The sequence below is a fragment of the Anas acuta genome, chromosome 2 (assembly GCF_963932015.1).
Source record: "Anas acuta chromosome 2, bAnaAcu1.1, whole genome shotgun sequence".
In the NCBI taxonomy this organism is placed as follows: Eukaryota; Metazoa; Chordata; class Aves; order Anseriformes; family Anatidae; genus Anas; species Anas acuta.
In genome coordinates, this window is record NC_088980.1 from 137,640,314 (window position 1) to 137,657,032 (window position 16,719).

The window sequence follows — 16,719 nt, forward strand, 5'->3', positions numbered from 1 at the left end:
CACTACTGTTATGAGACTGGTAAAAATTACCACTTTTAGCATAAAGTTACAGTTGACTGACTTGTAAAGATGCCCTAGACCTCTTATCAATTTTTTTCCTCCTAATATTTAATGCAAGAAAGCCTTATTTATGTTGGTTGTATTGTTCACATTATTAGTGATGCCAAGATAGTAGTAATGAATATGGTGATTTTTGGTTTTATCAGAAGGCAGAGTTGAACATTTTGGGGACAGATAGATGTGATCATAAGAAATATATTTCTGGATTTAACTTTGATTCCAACTTGGCTGTTTTAGTTTTAACACATACACAGAATGTAATTCTGCAAACAAAACCCACAGAATGTTCAAAGATAGGAGATTTCACATTTTTGATATATTAAATCTTATTAATTGAGGAATTAAAAAACACTCAGGGACGATGTGAGGAACCTATTGTTTGGGAAAATATCTATTCATGGAAGTAAAAAAAGTAATCTTTAAATAAATGCCAGGTGGTGTGTTATAATGAGGAATTCCTGAGGATCTGGGATTAAAAAGAGAAATGGTCTTGCAAATAGAAAGAGAAGAACAAAACCAAAAATATTTAACTGGTCAGCAGTTAGCATTATGGGCAAAGAAAAAGTGACACCCCTCCTCCCCCCAAATGGGATAATCCCAATGTATATACTTCACTCTAATAAGATAGTAGATAAATGATAAGAAAGGAAAGTAATTGTACTATCAAATAAGGTAGAGCTGAAATGAAGCTATGTTAGCTATTTAATATACTAAAATCTCAAGCTATTTTGTGTTCTGCATAATAATAATAATAATAGAAATAGTATGACTAAGAACAGAATTTTTCTGTATGTATATGCATGAGGTTTAAATAAACCCATTGCTACCTAGGCTGCACAGACTGCAGTATTTTGTAACATCAGTAAAGCAGCTCCAGAAAGCTTTATGTGAGAAGATTTTCTCTTACATTTTTTGGAATTTCTCAGAGTTTTTGGATCTCATGGGCTGTGGTGCTACTAATATGCTGACAACATCCTGCTTTGAGCTGCTTTCCAAAAGAAACGGACAGTACCCCTAGAGGGATGACAGGTTGTCTGAATGAGATAAGCAAATAGATTTAGAAAATGCTGGCTTAAGCTTGACTGAAACAAGACAGAAGTGGTAATCTCACTATAATAAGAGGGAAGCATGTTAAGCATGCAGCTGAGTCACCGAGCCCAGTCTCCAATGGCACCTGCCTTCGTGACAGTGGCAAAAGGGATTCTTGCAAGATGTGGAAGCTATCCACTTATTTTGGCACGGAGTGTAACTATCATGTATATTTTCATTTTTTTTCAAATATTTCTCCATTTTGTTCGCTAAAGAACTGATGGTAAAGGCCGTACAGCAAGTTCAGTTTCTGTGATGTGTATTAAATCTTAGGAAGGTCAAACCTTCTAGAGAGGGTTGTATCTCAGCTGCTGCACTCTACTGGCTAAGCATTATTCTTAATAATTTAAATTCTTTTTCCTTTAAAATGACACAGAAAACTATATTTTGTGGGTAGAAGTGGTGTGAAGCTTATTATACTTGGAATATTGCTAGTTCCAAGACATCTGTTTTTATCATGATCCCAAAACAGAACAAAATGTTTTTGACTTGCCAAATAAAATTGGAACCTTACTTTCCCAAATGTTTGTGATCATTTTAGACTGCAAATGATCATCTATATGTGTAACAACATGTTTAAATGTGGCCATGAGTGCATGGCCTGTCCTGCTTGTCTCTGATGCTAAGTGAGCAAATCCCTTGTGCATTTGAAAGGAGTAAATATCCATCACTTACATTTTTATTTTCCTCCTCTAATATGCTTCTGTGTTCCCATGCAATTTTCAGTCCATTACAGATACTTACTCTTTTATGTCCTCTTTTGTATCTGTCAGGGCTGGTAAAAAAAAAAAAAAAAAAGAGTGACTGTTTTTGCTGACATAGTCTGACTAAAAATCTCTGGAAATATTTAAAAAGGCTTCAATTTCACAAAAGGCAGACTCAATTTCAGTGAAGAGGATATATAGAAATATAGGCAATTATTAATGTTGAAAATACAGATCTATGCTATAGAAGCATCTGGAGTTCTATTCAGGAGTGAGTATTCAATGCGCTTATAGCTACTGATATATAGAGAGTATTTTTCATTACTGTTTAAATAAAGATTCATGATATACATCTTTATTAGTCTCAAATTTGAGGAAAATCCACAGGTAGAAAATTAACTCTTTTTGTTAACTATTTCTTAACTAATGAAATAATGTCATAATAAAGATATTCTTAGCGTTCTTATAAAGCTGCTATTTTCTTAAAATAATCTTTTGGTCAAATTCCTGGAGACAACTTGGCAGAGACTGAGCACAAGAAAAGAACAAGGGAATGCCTTCTGCTTCATACGTTTTACTTACAGGTTGACGCAAAATGCTGTAAGCTTTTTGCTACTCTTGGATCTCTCTTCATGCTGGGAGAATTTGTGATTTGATACTTGGGCAGAAAATAAAGAAGACAGGAATCTCTGATGAATAGTGGCCAGGTTCATGGTTCTCATTGTGAACATAACAAATACCAAAGCCTGAATTTCAGTGGGATTTATATTATCTACATCACATAGTATGCCTTAAGTTATTCTTTGTCCTCTGTCAAGTTTTTGTTTGCTGATTCATTATTCCCATTGGGAATTTAGAACACAAAAATTATCATATGGAGCTTGCACTTACAGTGCCTGAAACTGAAGGAAAGTTTGGAAACTCAGCAGTTGCAGAGCATCTCTGCATAGACAGAATCACAGCCTGAAACTTTGATGGGGAGAGCTGCGTGGTACATCCGGACTGCATTTGGTGTATGATCTGAAGGCATAACGATAAGTTGGTTAAGAACTTTTGATCCTGCTACAAGACCAGATAGTAATGGTTACAGTATTTTCAATAATGACTTAAATCAGACCAAGTTTTATAATCTGTCTATACTGAAATTTTAAAATTATCAATTGTATCAGTACTCTTAAATAAGCAGTGATTGGTGTAATAGAAAGGCTTTCAAAAGGATAGCTTTAATGAATGCTAATTTGAGATATAAAGGATTCTGAGTATTTTTTTTTTTGCACCAAAGGTGCAGCTTGTTCTTAAAGCAATAGACACTATTTGCTCTTTCTATCACGTATGATTGATCTTAAGACGTGAAAAGCACACCATGAACGATGGTGGTTAAATATTCAGTAGAAGGGAAAGATTTAATGGTCATGGATGAATCAATTCTAACATCATAACTGTGTAACTGTCCTCAAAAGGTTGCATAAAATTCTGAAAAAGAATCAGGTTCATGAACCAATGAACAATTTCAGAACAAGCAAGTAGGTTTTAAAACACTCTAAGTTAGCGACAGTAGCACTAGAAATGTTGGATACCCTTTAACTCCACCTGGTTTCGTTGGTACTGGAAGATGTTTGGTGCTTCACAAAGGCTGGCTGTGTGGTTTAAGCCCTGATTTTAATGTTTGCTACTGAATGCTAGTACTGAGGGCACTTTGTAGCCGTGCAAATGACTTCTGCAAATGACCCGGGTGCAGGTAGTGCTGAGTGCTACTGTGAAGCATCGAGCACTTCCAGCTGCTGATGATACCAGGGGAAGCAGTGGTTGATTTTCATGCTAAGTTTCACATAACTGGGTATTTTTGCTTACTTGCAGGTTGAAAGCAGAACCAGGCCTGTCAGTCGTCAGTATCTGGGGAATTCCTGTCCCCTGGAGTCAGGAAACACAATTAGGCATGCTGGAAATGCAATTAGGGTTCCCAGCTGCAGAGCTTTCCTGGAGAAAGTTCAAATGTTGGTGATGTGCTTCTAAACTAACAACTCCTTTCAATACCACTTCTGTGTAACCGATAGCTGTGAACCAGCGTTGTGTTTGGCTTTGGAAGGGTTTGTTCTATGCTTTTATGTGTTTGGCCAGTTTGTTAGATATAAATAAAATGAAGTATTTGTTCCTTATTCAGAAAGGTCTGGAGGGGCAGTTAGACTAGAGCAAAGAAGTGTCAATTTGTCCTCCTTTACTTACGGCAGGAAAGGAATAGAGTGGTTTAGAAAGGCTGACTGTAGGATGTAGAGCTTTGCCACATTTGCCCAGGAAAGACATCCCAAGTGAGATGGTTGTCCTTCATCACCAGGCACAGCTTGTGTCATGATGATAGTTCTTGCTCCAGTCTGCTTCTACAGATTTGAGGTTCACTGAATGGGTATCCAGAATATCTCAGGTACGGTCTAAAAAGAGCACAGTCCTCCAAACATTTGTATCAATGAAATCAGCAAACAGCCCTTTATTTTGTAGACGAGTGGATCTTTCTAATTTTTCAGTATAATCATCCCCATTTGCTTTTGCATGTGCTCTCTTGGCTGGCCTTCTGTGATCATAGTAACAGTACTATTGATTTTACAGAAGAAGGAAATTCACTTATCTCTTCCTAAAGATGTTTTTTTCTGATTATGATCTGTATAGAGAGAAAGTTGAAGTAAATTCATAGTGATGTGGCTCCTGGAGTATCTTGGACTCAGAACAAACATAGACAGATGGTGCCAGGGTGAGTCGATCAGAAGCCTGGGGTGAGGATGAGTACTACTGGGTACAAAGTCTCATCTATGAATAACATTAACAGACGGTGAAGATTGTCATAGGGCAAAAAAGCCGTCTCACAGAAACAAAAATCCAGTTTTTATTGTATGCTATTGGGAATTTTGGTCTGTCACAGTCATGATTCTGTGATTTCAACTTGTCAGTAATTCCAGCTGTGCCTTCTACATGTCACCCCTTCTTAACCTTTAGTAAGCTTTACATCCATTTGTGTAACCTGTGCTTCCACAGCTGAATATGATAGTTTTGTTTTAGGAAGGGGATGTTCTTGATTCAGTGCAAGGATATTCGGCGGAAAGAGAACTTGAGTGCTGTCAGCAGGAGCACAGCCTGCCCAGCACAGGTCTGCTTTGCCCGTGGATACAGAACCGTGTCAGAAAGCAGTTTTGGAACAGTTGGGGACCCCCCATCTCCCAGTTATGCCCTTAGGCATAAAGGCAAAACATGTTTTCTTGTTTCTACTACGGTGTTCACCAACAGGGTGAAAACCACTAACATTTGTATGACAAAAATCTGATTAACAGATGACCTCTGAAACAGCAGACTGTTGTCTCTTTCAACACTGAGTGTGTATTTGAGTTAACAAATGTATTCCAGCCATGTCTCCATGTCTCATCATACATAATGATGGCACTGCATTCTTCTCTTTATATTATCCTTAATGAATCTTTTAAGAAAACGTTCTGCTATCTGTACTCTTGGAAACTATTCTCTAAAAGGTTTACTATTGAATTTATGACTCCATTGTGTATACTCCTTAACTCTGTCAATATTAATTACCTATGTACACTAAATAAATACTCTTTCTTTGGTTAAACATGTACTGATGAGTCACGATAATCCCAGGATGAAAACTTTTGTCTGCTCTGCTCAGCTTTTTAGATGGTGATTTGTTCAAGTATTGGCCATTATATCATAGGCAGTGCCTTTGCCTCTGTGCCAACAGAAAGACGAAAGGGAGATGTATATATAATCGACTTATTTTGGGTGCCCGTATTTAAAGAAGGATGCTGCTTCCAATGCTGGAAACATAGTTACAAAGATCTGTTTTGTAAGGGGCCAGTTAACATTAGCACAAAGAAGAAATGGACATTTATCAGTGTTGATACTGGGCCTTTGAATGTTAGTGTCCATGGACCTGGTCAATCCTGGATGCAAAAGGCTTATCTAAAATAAGAGTGGTGATTACTTTCAGACATGTGGACTTTGACAATTCCACCTGAAGTGTCTATGTTTTGCTGTAGGAAGATAATTGATAATTTTTCTGCAAAATATATTGCAGATTATCAACGGTGTCTTTAATTTGTGATAGTAGATTTGTTGAAATACCATGACAGTTGAAGATACCTCAGGGAAGGGGCAAAGGGAGAGCAACAAGGTGGAGTAAGAGCCTGCTGAGTCTGATGTGCAGTGAGCATCTGAGCTGGCTGAACTGATCGGTTCAGACCTGTACATCTGACTATTTAAATAAAAAGATTTCTCAGCAACTTACAGGATCATGTATATGACACAGTAGTCTATGTAGTAACTTATGAGCCCTGCTCAACAATATGGAGAAATACAGTGCTCGAAGATGAGAGCAGTTACACAGGAAGCAGATTGATGAAGAACAGAGCTAGGGCTTGTTTGACTTAAGTGCAATTATGCTAAAACAAATGTGAGTAGAATCTGCTTCTATTTACTGTTTTTCCAAACAGAAGTACTCCAGGAAAAGGCTTTAATGAACTGAGATCACAATCTTGGCAGGGAATAGTGTTCAAGTGTTACAGGAAAAGTGAATTTCACAGGGCTGTCTCTGGGCTAGCTCCTGGCCTGTGAGTGTCACGGTGTCCTTCTTGCCCCTGCTAGTTTACAGGGCCTGCTCTTACCCCACACTTCCCCTCCACTGGGTTACGAACAGCAAAGCACGATCAGCAGGGCTACTGGTGGCCCAGTACTGCTGTCTTACAGCCCTCGTTTATGCTCAGTAGGGTTCAGACCTTAATGATTAATTAATAAGCTATTTTTGGAGGGGGAGGGGTTGGTTTTGCACAGCTCTGATTATTTAGAAAAGTCAAACATTGTCTTTTAGGAATAGTGTTAGATTAACTACTGTTTATACTGTTTTTGGGACACAAATCTCTTATCTTTTCAGTTATTATCAAATACTGTTTACCTAAAATGGAGAAATGTTGTGTTAACCTAATCATCATTATGCTTCAATTCAGTAAAGCGTTGCGTTTAGTGAACTTTTTGACTAAAGGGAAGGTATGGCAGCCTGGCTTTATATACAATTAATATGGGGAAGATTGTTACACGCCATGTTCACACAGTCTTAATAGTCTGTCCTCCAGGTGAGAGCATCCCTCTCCCTTTGTGAGCTACTTGCACCTGAAAAATGGTAATTATTTTTATATTTGAATTTCAGTGTTAGGAACCATTTCTTCACTTTGTTTCTAGAAGAAACTAACCTGACAAAGGTAATTAATGTGTTTTGGCCCTATTTCCTGTTACTTTTAAAACATGAACAATATGGAAAATGACAGTCTCCTAAAAATGGGAGAGGTATTTCAACAGGATCTCCCCTTGTAGTGCTGCTAGCACGGTGGCTCTGCTGGTGGTCCTTTTACAGTAAGAATACTGATACTCATAAACCATACAAAACCCAGATCCACCATAATAAATTACTACCACCTATTACAATATCTATGGCGGTGATAATTCATCATCAATCACATTGGTGTAGTCTACATAGATGACGATGAGCTAACACTATAGCAAACACAACCGAGACTTGCCTATACTGACTTTCTTAACATTGCTCAAATTTATTTCCTGTTCGTTAAAAAAGGAAAATCGTCAAGATAGGAATAATCCTGTTGCAGAGGTAAGAAGATAGGGGCTGCTTAATAATTGAAGCTGCTCATGAATGTTGTAAACAATGTGGAATGAACTCACTCTAATCATGATACTGTAATGTCAGGAGGTGTTACATTTCGGAGCCAAGACAGTCTGACCTATTATTTGGCATGTATTTATTTGGGTTGTGAGTGTAATCATCTAATGAAAAAATAATTTTGCCTTTCATAGTAAGGATTACATAAAAGTTCAACACAGTAAAATTGCTTTTTTGGGCATTTTTAAAACTATGGGAATGAAGTTAATGGCTTCTTTTTGTAAGTTAACTGATGATGCAAATAAAGTAACCTGAGTGACTGTGAGAAATATTATCTCTGCTGAAGATGCCCTTTATAAATGTAATAATGTTGTAGTGCGCTTAATAGTCAGCCACCGAATTAGCATTTTTAAGGTACATTTGGTCAACCTTGCATCCCTTAAAAGGAAACGTGTAAAGTAAATAACAGCATGATTTATGAAAACAACATAAACGTAAAATAAATTGGGAAACTTTTTTTGTGGGTCAATTATTTGAATATAATGGTATTTTGTGTAATTTTTAATAATGAGGCTGTTCTTTAAGAAATTAAAGTCTAATAATGCATCTGATATTCAGTCCCTTTATTTAAAGTGAAATTTGTGATGACTGCCAAATTAATTCAGTGACAGGAGATGAGATTTAAAAAGGTATATAGATGTGGACAAGGTTGTTTACAACTGATATTTATTTGGTTACCTAACACAAAGTATCAGAAAAAAATCAGAAATAGCCAACATGCAGCACTATTTCTAATAATTTTAGACTGATATGAGGTTTCTGTTACAAAACATTTCATTTGAGCGAATCAGGAAGAAAAATGCAACAACAGTTACAAAAATCTGCATGGTTTTAAAATGTAAAATGTAGAGTGATGGTATAAAAATAGACTGTAAAAGGATTATTCTTCTGAGAGCCTCAGCCAAGTGTACTTGGTGATCTAAATTTCAGGTGAGAATTGTTGCATAGGGGATAAAAGTCTGTATATGTCTGCACAGATGTGTCAGCTTTGCATGGAAAATATCTAATTAAGTCTTAATTTTTGCATAAACCTCATAGCATTAGTAGGAGACTGAATGCTGAAAGACCCAGTGCTCCTGTGCATTGCTACTGAGACCTCCACTACCGCTTGTCCAAGGTGCTTATCAGCTGCAGTATGTGATGTTACTATGCTATCAGTATAGCTGGAGATTCAAATAGTGTCACCTATCAGGTCTCTCAAATGAGAAATCCTGTATCTTTTCCAGTATTCAGTAAAGCTTGAGCTCATGATGCATTTTTACCCCTTGATTAAACAGTTCCAAAAGTGCTCTTCTATCAGCATGGCTGTTTTTCCAGATTTGTAACCTGAATTTCTTTCAGGCAATTGTTCTTTCCCATCGGATTTGTTTGAAATTGATCAAAGGAAGTTGAAAGTATCTGGATATGTATGGCATGTACCTATGGGTAGCTGCTTGCACCTTGCTTCATAACAAACAAGTTAAAAAAAAACAACATACAAACAACAATCAAAAAACAACATCTGATCATAATTGTCTGTATATCTGTAATCTCTAATTGAGTTTTCTTTTACTGGGCTGGAATATAAATTAAATGACAGCACAAATGCCCATCTTAAAAGAGCCTGTTGTGTGCTCTGCCACACACACTTCCTGGCAGCCTGCTTTTACTCAAAGTCCAACTACTGGCTCCTGATCTTCCCTGTCAGCTGTGGATTAGTACTTACAGCTTCAGCACTTTACCAGAGCTGCTCCTTTGGGATAGTGGGGAATGCAAATACAGGGACCAAGGAGCTGGAGATAAAGTATTTTTAATTGAGGCAACGCAGTTGTGGAATGAACTTGGAGTGAGAGATTCCTATTATTAGTCAGGCACTGGAAGATTGCCTTTGTCTGTTCAACTTAATCTTACTTTGAAGGACACCTAAAATTACCTGGGAAAGGCCAGCCTTGTCACATAGTGGGAAAAAGAGTATTTGGAAAACGACCTCTGTATTATATAACAATGTGGATTTACTTTACCTCCTTGGTGCATTAAAAAAGCAGTCCTAGTGATATTTCCAGTATAGGTGGAGAAGGTACAGAAGTTGCTGGCAAAATTAATTAGAAGAATAATGAAGATGTTTTAAGGGAGAAAGAATGAAAAAATTAACTAGAATGGAGTTGGATGTGTTACTACATTCTGCCTCTTTAAATCTTAATTGGGACTTCATAGCTTTTTATATAGTACAAATTGGGAAAATACATTCAAAAATTCGGTTACAGATTAATTTTAACAAATAAAAAGTCAGTCACAATGATATCACTTCCCAATTCAGTCTTGCAATTAGCTTGAACTGTCTGCTACAGAAAAGGAAGAAACAAGTATCAGTGTTTTTTAAGGAAACCTGGAAGGAACGGACACAACCTTTCTTTTTTCCTTTATGTGCATATTGTCTGTCTTTATCTTGCTATCATTAAACCCACATAGAAATATCGTAAGATTAATTGGATCAGCCTTTAGTTGGCCATATGTTAATCTTCTCTGTGTTTACTTTTTCTTGTAGCCTTGTGCAAGACTATTGTACCTAGAATGCTGTTGTTCACTGCTGCCTTGCCAGCCTCACTGCTGCTAATAAACAAAGTTATTAAACAAAGGACGCAGTTTTATTCAATACTGGGCAGTATATATATATACAAATATATATATCATATATATATTTTTTATATATTTTATATATATATATATATAAAAAGGACAAAAAAAAAAGGACAGCTAAGGTAGTCCTTGTGATCCTTCCAGTTACAGTTAGACTTTCAGTCTATTCAGTCTTATCCTACCCATTTGTTAAAACGGAGTGTTTTTTTCCCCCCCCTCATCTTTGCTTGTCTTTTTTTTTTTTTTTTGAGTGTCTTAATAAATAAACTAGATTCAATATGACTTTGTCTGTAGTTGCAAGCACATTTATGATCATACGAGACTAATTCATTATGACATAAGAACAGCGCAATGAGCAATATTTGCTGTTTGGTGGAAGAAGTCAAATAAACAGAGAATGTGGAATAGTGCAAACTGGTGGTCTTTGCAAAAAGCCCTAATATAGGACGAGGGGAGAAAATGGATCTGGAGCAGCTTGAAGACCTCCTCCTGTCCATATCTTTTACTTCTAAGAGTGGCCTATACTAAGTTCCCACCAGCATAGATCAAAAAGTAGCATTTTACTGCACAGTTGTGTTTTTAAACTTCTTCCAGTTTTCATTCTCTAAAATATTTTTCAATAGAATTTGTTTTGGGTAAAGCTGAAGCTTAGACATATAGTTGAGGTAGTTAGCTCTGAAGTTAAGCCTACTGACAGTAGAAAATAGTTAATGATTGTTCATTTAAGGAAACCAGACAGTTAACATTGTATTTCAGCTTAATGAGACAGTGGAAAATTCATTTTGACAGAAAGTTAAAAGACTGTGGGTTAAATGAATGTTTGTAGAGATCACTGCTGGCATCTAGTTTCTGACGGGATTTCATTTTCACTGGTACAAAAGCTCAAAACTCTGAATTATGAGTGACATTGAAACTGCAGTTGTGTTATCAGCCTCTGTATGATAACTCATTCATTTTAAACAGAATTTGATGGGAGTTTCTTTTATGAAATCGGGGTTGAGTCTTCCATTGCTTAATATATATATATTTTTTATCTGTTGGACTTAAAGTAAAATCGTGATCTTATAAAAAGGAGTTTTATGTGGTCTCCTTTCTCATTTCAGCCATATACTGGCAAAACCGACATTTTGCGATTAAGGAAAGCTCTCTTTTGCATTTCTGAAGATAGTTTTCTTTTTAAAGTTACTTCTTTATAGCCTCCACACGCCAGTATGAAGGCATAAACTCAAAGTTTTGCTGCCCATTTCCTTATGTAGTGCTGAAAATACATGTGAGGTCAGTGGTCAGTTGTCCCTAACACATGGGATTACATGTGTAAGAATAATATCCCTTCCGATAAGAAGTGGGTGTGATTAGTGGTGGGTTCGCTATCACTGTTGTAAAAGTAGAAAGCTTTAAGTGTTTGATACCATAGAGGGAAGAACGATGTATCTGTTAACGGGTGGTTGCTGCCACTGCACTGAAAAAATGGTTGAATGAAGGGACTTGGCAGAACTGAAAGTGAACAAACCCTTTTTGAAGTCTGGATTCCGGCCACATCCGTGCTCTGTGCCTGGGAATCGGAAATGAGGCACAGGCTTCAATCAGTGGGAAAAAAATAATGAGAAAACTTTGAGGGAACCGTAGCCAGGAACTGAGAAGTGGCTGCTGTCTGCCTTCTGCACCCTGGGTACTCAGCTTTCGAAATCTCGGAAACGTTGAAATGAACTTTTGTAAGGCAGCACTGGGTTTGCAGCTTCTTGTCAGTATTAAGGATTTTGGGGGGGGGGGATACAATACTGCAAATTCTGTAGGCATTTCTGGGGGACAGAAGAGAACAACTTCTGCATTGTAATAACAGAAGTCAGATGACTGAACTTGAGTTTCTTATTTACCATTGGCAGTAGCTCGTGGTTCATGAGAGGCCCATGGATTCCTGCTCTTTGATTGATAACTGCATTTCTCATTGCCAGAAGGGTGGGGGGGACCAAGGAGAAGCAGAATTAACTGAACTCCTTTCCAGAAAACAAAACAAATACCTTTTTGACCTTGACAGCTTCTACAAATGGTTGCATTGATACTCAGATGTCCTCTATGCAGCTATCTCGTATATAGCTTTATGGTACACAAGTCTTGACTAGTGATACAAGCTTCATGAACTCGAGCAGATATGAGTGTGATTTAGGGAACTCATTCACACAGGAAATTAAAATGACCAGAACTTACATTTAGGTTTTCCACCTCAACTTTCCATCAGTATCAAGTCTTTGTATAAACTCCTACCAGCCTCTCATTTTCCTCTAGAACTACAACAGTTGTTAAAGTGCATTCTTGTAGTGTTTGGAAACATTGTGTGTGGAAAAGGAGAGAGATTTTGCATCAGGACAAAGAGATGGCATGTGATGGTGCTATTTGAGGCCATTGTCCAAATACACGTAGATATAATACCCATTGCTAAGTTTTCCACTTAAACATTTTCTACTGTATCGTTCAATGTAATTATTTGGGTTTACAAACAGAAACCCTGCCTTTTTTTTTTTTTTTTTTTGGCTTAAACCCTTGTATGCTAGATGTTGAGAAATAATTATTAGATTTTATAGAAAGGTTTTTTCTTTAAGGACTTTCTATTTTTTGTTTTGTTTCAAGTATGCATATTCATTTCAAGTGGTTCTGGTCAGTAAGTAGAATGCATACTGTGTGTAGTCTGTTTATTTAACAGACTTTTGTCTTCTGTGTTTAATTTTTTCCAACAGCTGTCAAAATGTGTAATACTTTTCTTGAAACAGAAAATGATGTAATAATGAACTATTTTAGCAGAAAAAATGTTCAATACTAGAACAAGGATTTTAGAAAACTTTTCTGTAAAGTAACCTTGAAAAGTTTATACATTGAGGCAAAAGTTATGGTGACCTTTGCATAGATGCTTGTGCCCAAGAGGAAACAAAAGTAAAATTATTTCAGTACATGAGGCTTAGGAATTGGCAAAAGGCTTGTGCTTTTTATGCATCAGTGAGACTGGTAAGAAAATAATCATAAAAACAAAGGCTGTAGATTAAAAGGAAGCCACAAAACTAAATGCAACCTAAAATAAACTTGAAGTTCAGCATAGATAATATGCATTAAATGAAGAACACAATGTTTGGCAAAATTAAACAGCAAGCAAGGTCTCGGGGATTGCATGTGTTATTGATGGACATGGGCCAGACTGCCAGTTACCCGTTGTATAGTGCTGTCAGTGTAAAACGAAGAAATGTGCCAGATTTCCAGAACGAAATTCTGTTCACAACTTCATCCAGCTCTTTCTTAATAGTGACTCGTGTCCTGCCTCATTCAACACAGAGCAGTCAGTCAGCAGTGAGCTCATGGACCTGGAGGAAGCCCCTTGCCCCTGGCCCCTCAGGCAGCGGTGTCCCCATGTCCCTCCCATGGTGTCCCCACGTCCCTCAGGCAGTGTCCCCACGTCCCTCCCGTGGTGTCCCCATGTCCCTCCTGTGGGGCCGGGGGTGCAGTGGGGCCTCTCTGCTCTGCCTCAGGCCAGAGCTCCTGGCAGCCTGCAAGGGACTGCTGCAGTCTGTGGGCAGTGTGTGGACTCAAAAGTGAACTCAAGTGACAATAGCCAATAGATTAGAAAGATGAGGCATTTGTCGCATGAATTAAACCCTCTTTCTCTCTGGAAAAAGGCCAGTGGGGGCTGAGAGCAGGAGACATCCCATTGCTGCACAGAAGAGGCCTACCTCCTGCCTCCTGCCTTGCTTGATGAAGGGTGGGAGCTGCCTCTTAAATCCTATGACTCCTCTATGTTATAACACAAATAATATTTTTAGGGGAGTTTTCCCCTAAAGTAGCATGCCAGAAGGAATCGTTGCAGTATGAATTTGGTAGCTGAATATGAATGTGCTCCTAGTCCACTGGAAATGGAAGGTAGAATGTGTGGGATTTCTGTGTGTGCATATGTGTGTGTCTTAAAATATTGTTCCTAGGTTTTACACCTAAGGTAGTCCTTTATCGTGAGGTGGCATGAGATGGTGGTCACTATACATGTATAATGATATAAATGGCTTAAATAATGGATAGTAAGTTGCTAAGTTGACATATCTTGCTATATGCTTGTGGTTGCACCCGTTGCTTGATAAATGATAAAGCATTTTAGCATAATTAATCTGTGCAATATTGGCAATATCCAGTGTTGCTGGATAAATGAAGATAAGGTATATTAAGATAAGATACTTGCATGTGTCTGGTGGAACTAGGTGAAAGTGCACTTGGAAAAACAAATGAGATTTTTTTTCCCTGCTATTAACCAGTTTATCATCTAGTACCACGGGATTATGAATCACTCACTTCATGTTTCCTACTGTTGTATTTGCAGCTCACAGCTTGGTCACATCCCAAAGCAAATTACTTGTCTTTGTAACAGCTTAACTGTGTTATTAGTGTTGGGCCACCTCCTAGAGTTTAGTTCAGTTGGAGAAGTAGTAGTTCTTGAAGGTTACACCTCTGGAGCATCATAAATTACACGTATTTCTCTCTGATTTTTGTTCTGAAGTTGATTGTGGTTTAGTGATTGTGAAGTATTTGTGGGCCTAAATAAAAAGAAAAAAAAAACAACTGTTAATGATCTCTTTTTTTCTGCAGAAAATTACATCAGCAGTTTGAAATGTATAAGGAGCAAGTGAAGAAGATGGGCGAAGAATCACAGCAGCAGCAGGAGCAGAAGGGTGATGCCCCAACCTGTGGCATCTGCCACAAAACAAAATTTGCTGATGGCTGTGGCCATAACTGTTCATATTGCCAAACTAAATTCTGTGCACGCTGTGGAGGAAGAGTGTCTTTACGGTCAAATAAGGTATGGATTTACACAAGTTTAGTAATAAGCTTCTAACCTCATTGTCTTTTATTCATTGCTTATGCATCCTAATCACATAGCTACTGAAACAAATTTCCTTAAAGGATGAAATGATATCTACTTTAAGGTCTTCTAAGACATCTATCCTCATTTCAAATAATTTCCATTTGCAGATGGATTTGTGACTATGTCCTTTACATTAGCACATGCCACATTTCTACTGTAAGACTTATGCAAGTACAATTCTTTGAATAGAGGATCGAGTTTGTGTATTGGAGGCCGGGAGATACAGCTAGTGATCCAGTGATGCTAATGTTGAGACACTGTGACTATTCCAAATTAGAGCAAGGGTTTTTTTTTTGTTTGTTTGTTTGTTTTAATATTATGCTTGCCCAGAATCCTCTGTACAAGATTATTGTAAAGTGAGTGCCAGAACAGTATATAGAGTACGTTACGGCCTTTTAAAATGTTTATCTATTAAACATATGCACATATATATACACATGTAAGTATATTACATTAAAATATTCTTAGTAAAAATGCAATGCACTAACAGTATGGAGCTTCAGCTAGTATACTGTTTTTTATTATACAACAACAGGTAAAACAGCAAGTTGATTTTTTAAGAAATTTGGTCATAGAATAAAACATTCAGTAGAACAGAGGTAATCAGAAAACTTAAGTTCTGAAAGAACTTAAATTTAGTGTTTTAGATAAAATGTTGGCATCTCACACATCTTTCTCAGTTTCAGACAGATATTTGTAGAATATTCTTGACTACTCAGGACTCCTTATGCTAGCCTTTTGTTGCAACATCTTCTGTAAATCAATACAATCACTTATTAATGTAATCGTTTGTCAGTGTCATTTATTTCCATAAATCAGTTTCTTCTTGTAATAGTCATTGCAAATACCATGCAAACTGCAAATATTATCTTAATCGCTTGGAAGGCAGGTGACAACGTTATGTATTTTTTGTCCAAGATTGAAAAGGAGTCTTAAATAATGGACTCAAGTTTTGATTGACAGGGTAGAAAAGAACCTGCTACTTGCTGATGATTAAAGTAACTGAGATTATGTGTAAATCTGTCAAACTGCCTTGATAAGACCAAATTTTGTTAAAAGTAATTTTAAAATTTGTATAGAACCTTTTGTCTTGAGTGAGCTCACATTATTATTGCTTTTTATAACTAAATTGTGTTACCATTAATCAGAGATATAATAATTCCTGTACTGATATCATCTGACTATAAAATACCATTGAGACACTTTCTTGGATTCATTACGTCTACATTAGTAGAGTCATACAGTAGTTAGAATCAAAGAATAAAAGCATTAGGAGGATGGCTTCTTCTAATGAGATGTTCTGAGACATCATTTAGAATCATAGAATGGTTTGAGTTGGAAGGAATCTTCCTCAGGATGAATCTGAACTTGGCAGAAATTTCTCTACTGTCTCTTGACAGGTTTCCAGTGGATTCTTCCAATACCCTCTTAGGTCCACTGCTTAGAAAGTTTTTCTTTGTCTAATCTAAATCTGTCTTTCTGCAAGCCCACTTCTGCTTTCAGTATTATGAGTCTGTTCAGCAACTCTTCTCAGTTGACATTTTTCTACTACTATGGATAATTTAGTATGGTAAATAAACTTTTCTGACTCTCATTCCTTTCTGTTCTTGATCACTTATGAATATGCTGGA

The 16,719-nt window shown here is 37.1% G+C and overlaps 1 protein-coding gene across 45 annotated transcripts in view; it reads left to right on the forward strand.

Annotated features, from left to right (window-relative positions):
- The window catches only part of RIMS2 (regulating synaptic membrane exocytosis 2), a 447,566-nt gene that overhangs the window by 66,687 nt on the left and 364,160 nt on the right, over nucleotides 1-16,719 (forward strand). For all 45 annotated transcript variants that reach the window (XM_068672461.1, XM_068672466.1, XM_068672422.1 and 42 more), the window contains one exon: nucleotides 14,812-15,022. In XM_068672461.1, coding sequence (XP_068528562.1) covers nucleotides 14,812-15,022 — 211 coding nt within the window. The remainder of the gene's footprint in view (nucleotides 1-14,811; nucleotides 15,023-16,719) is intronic.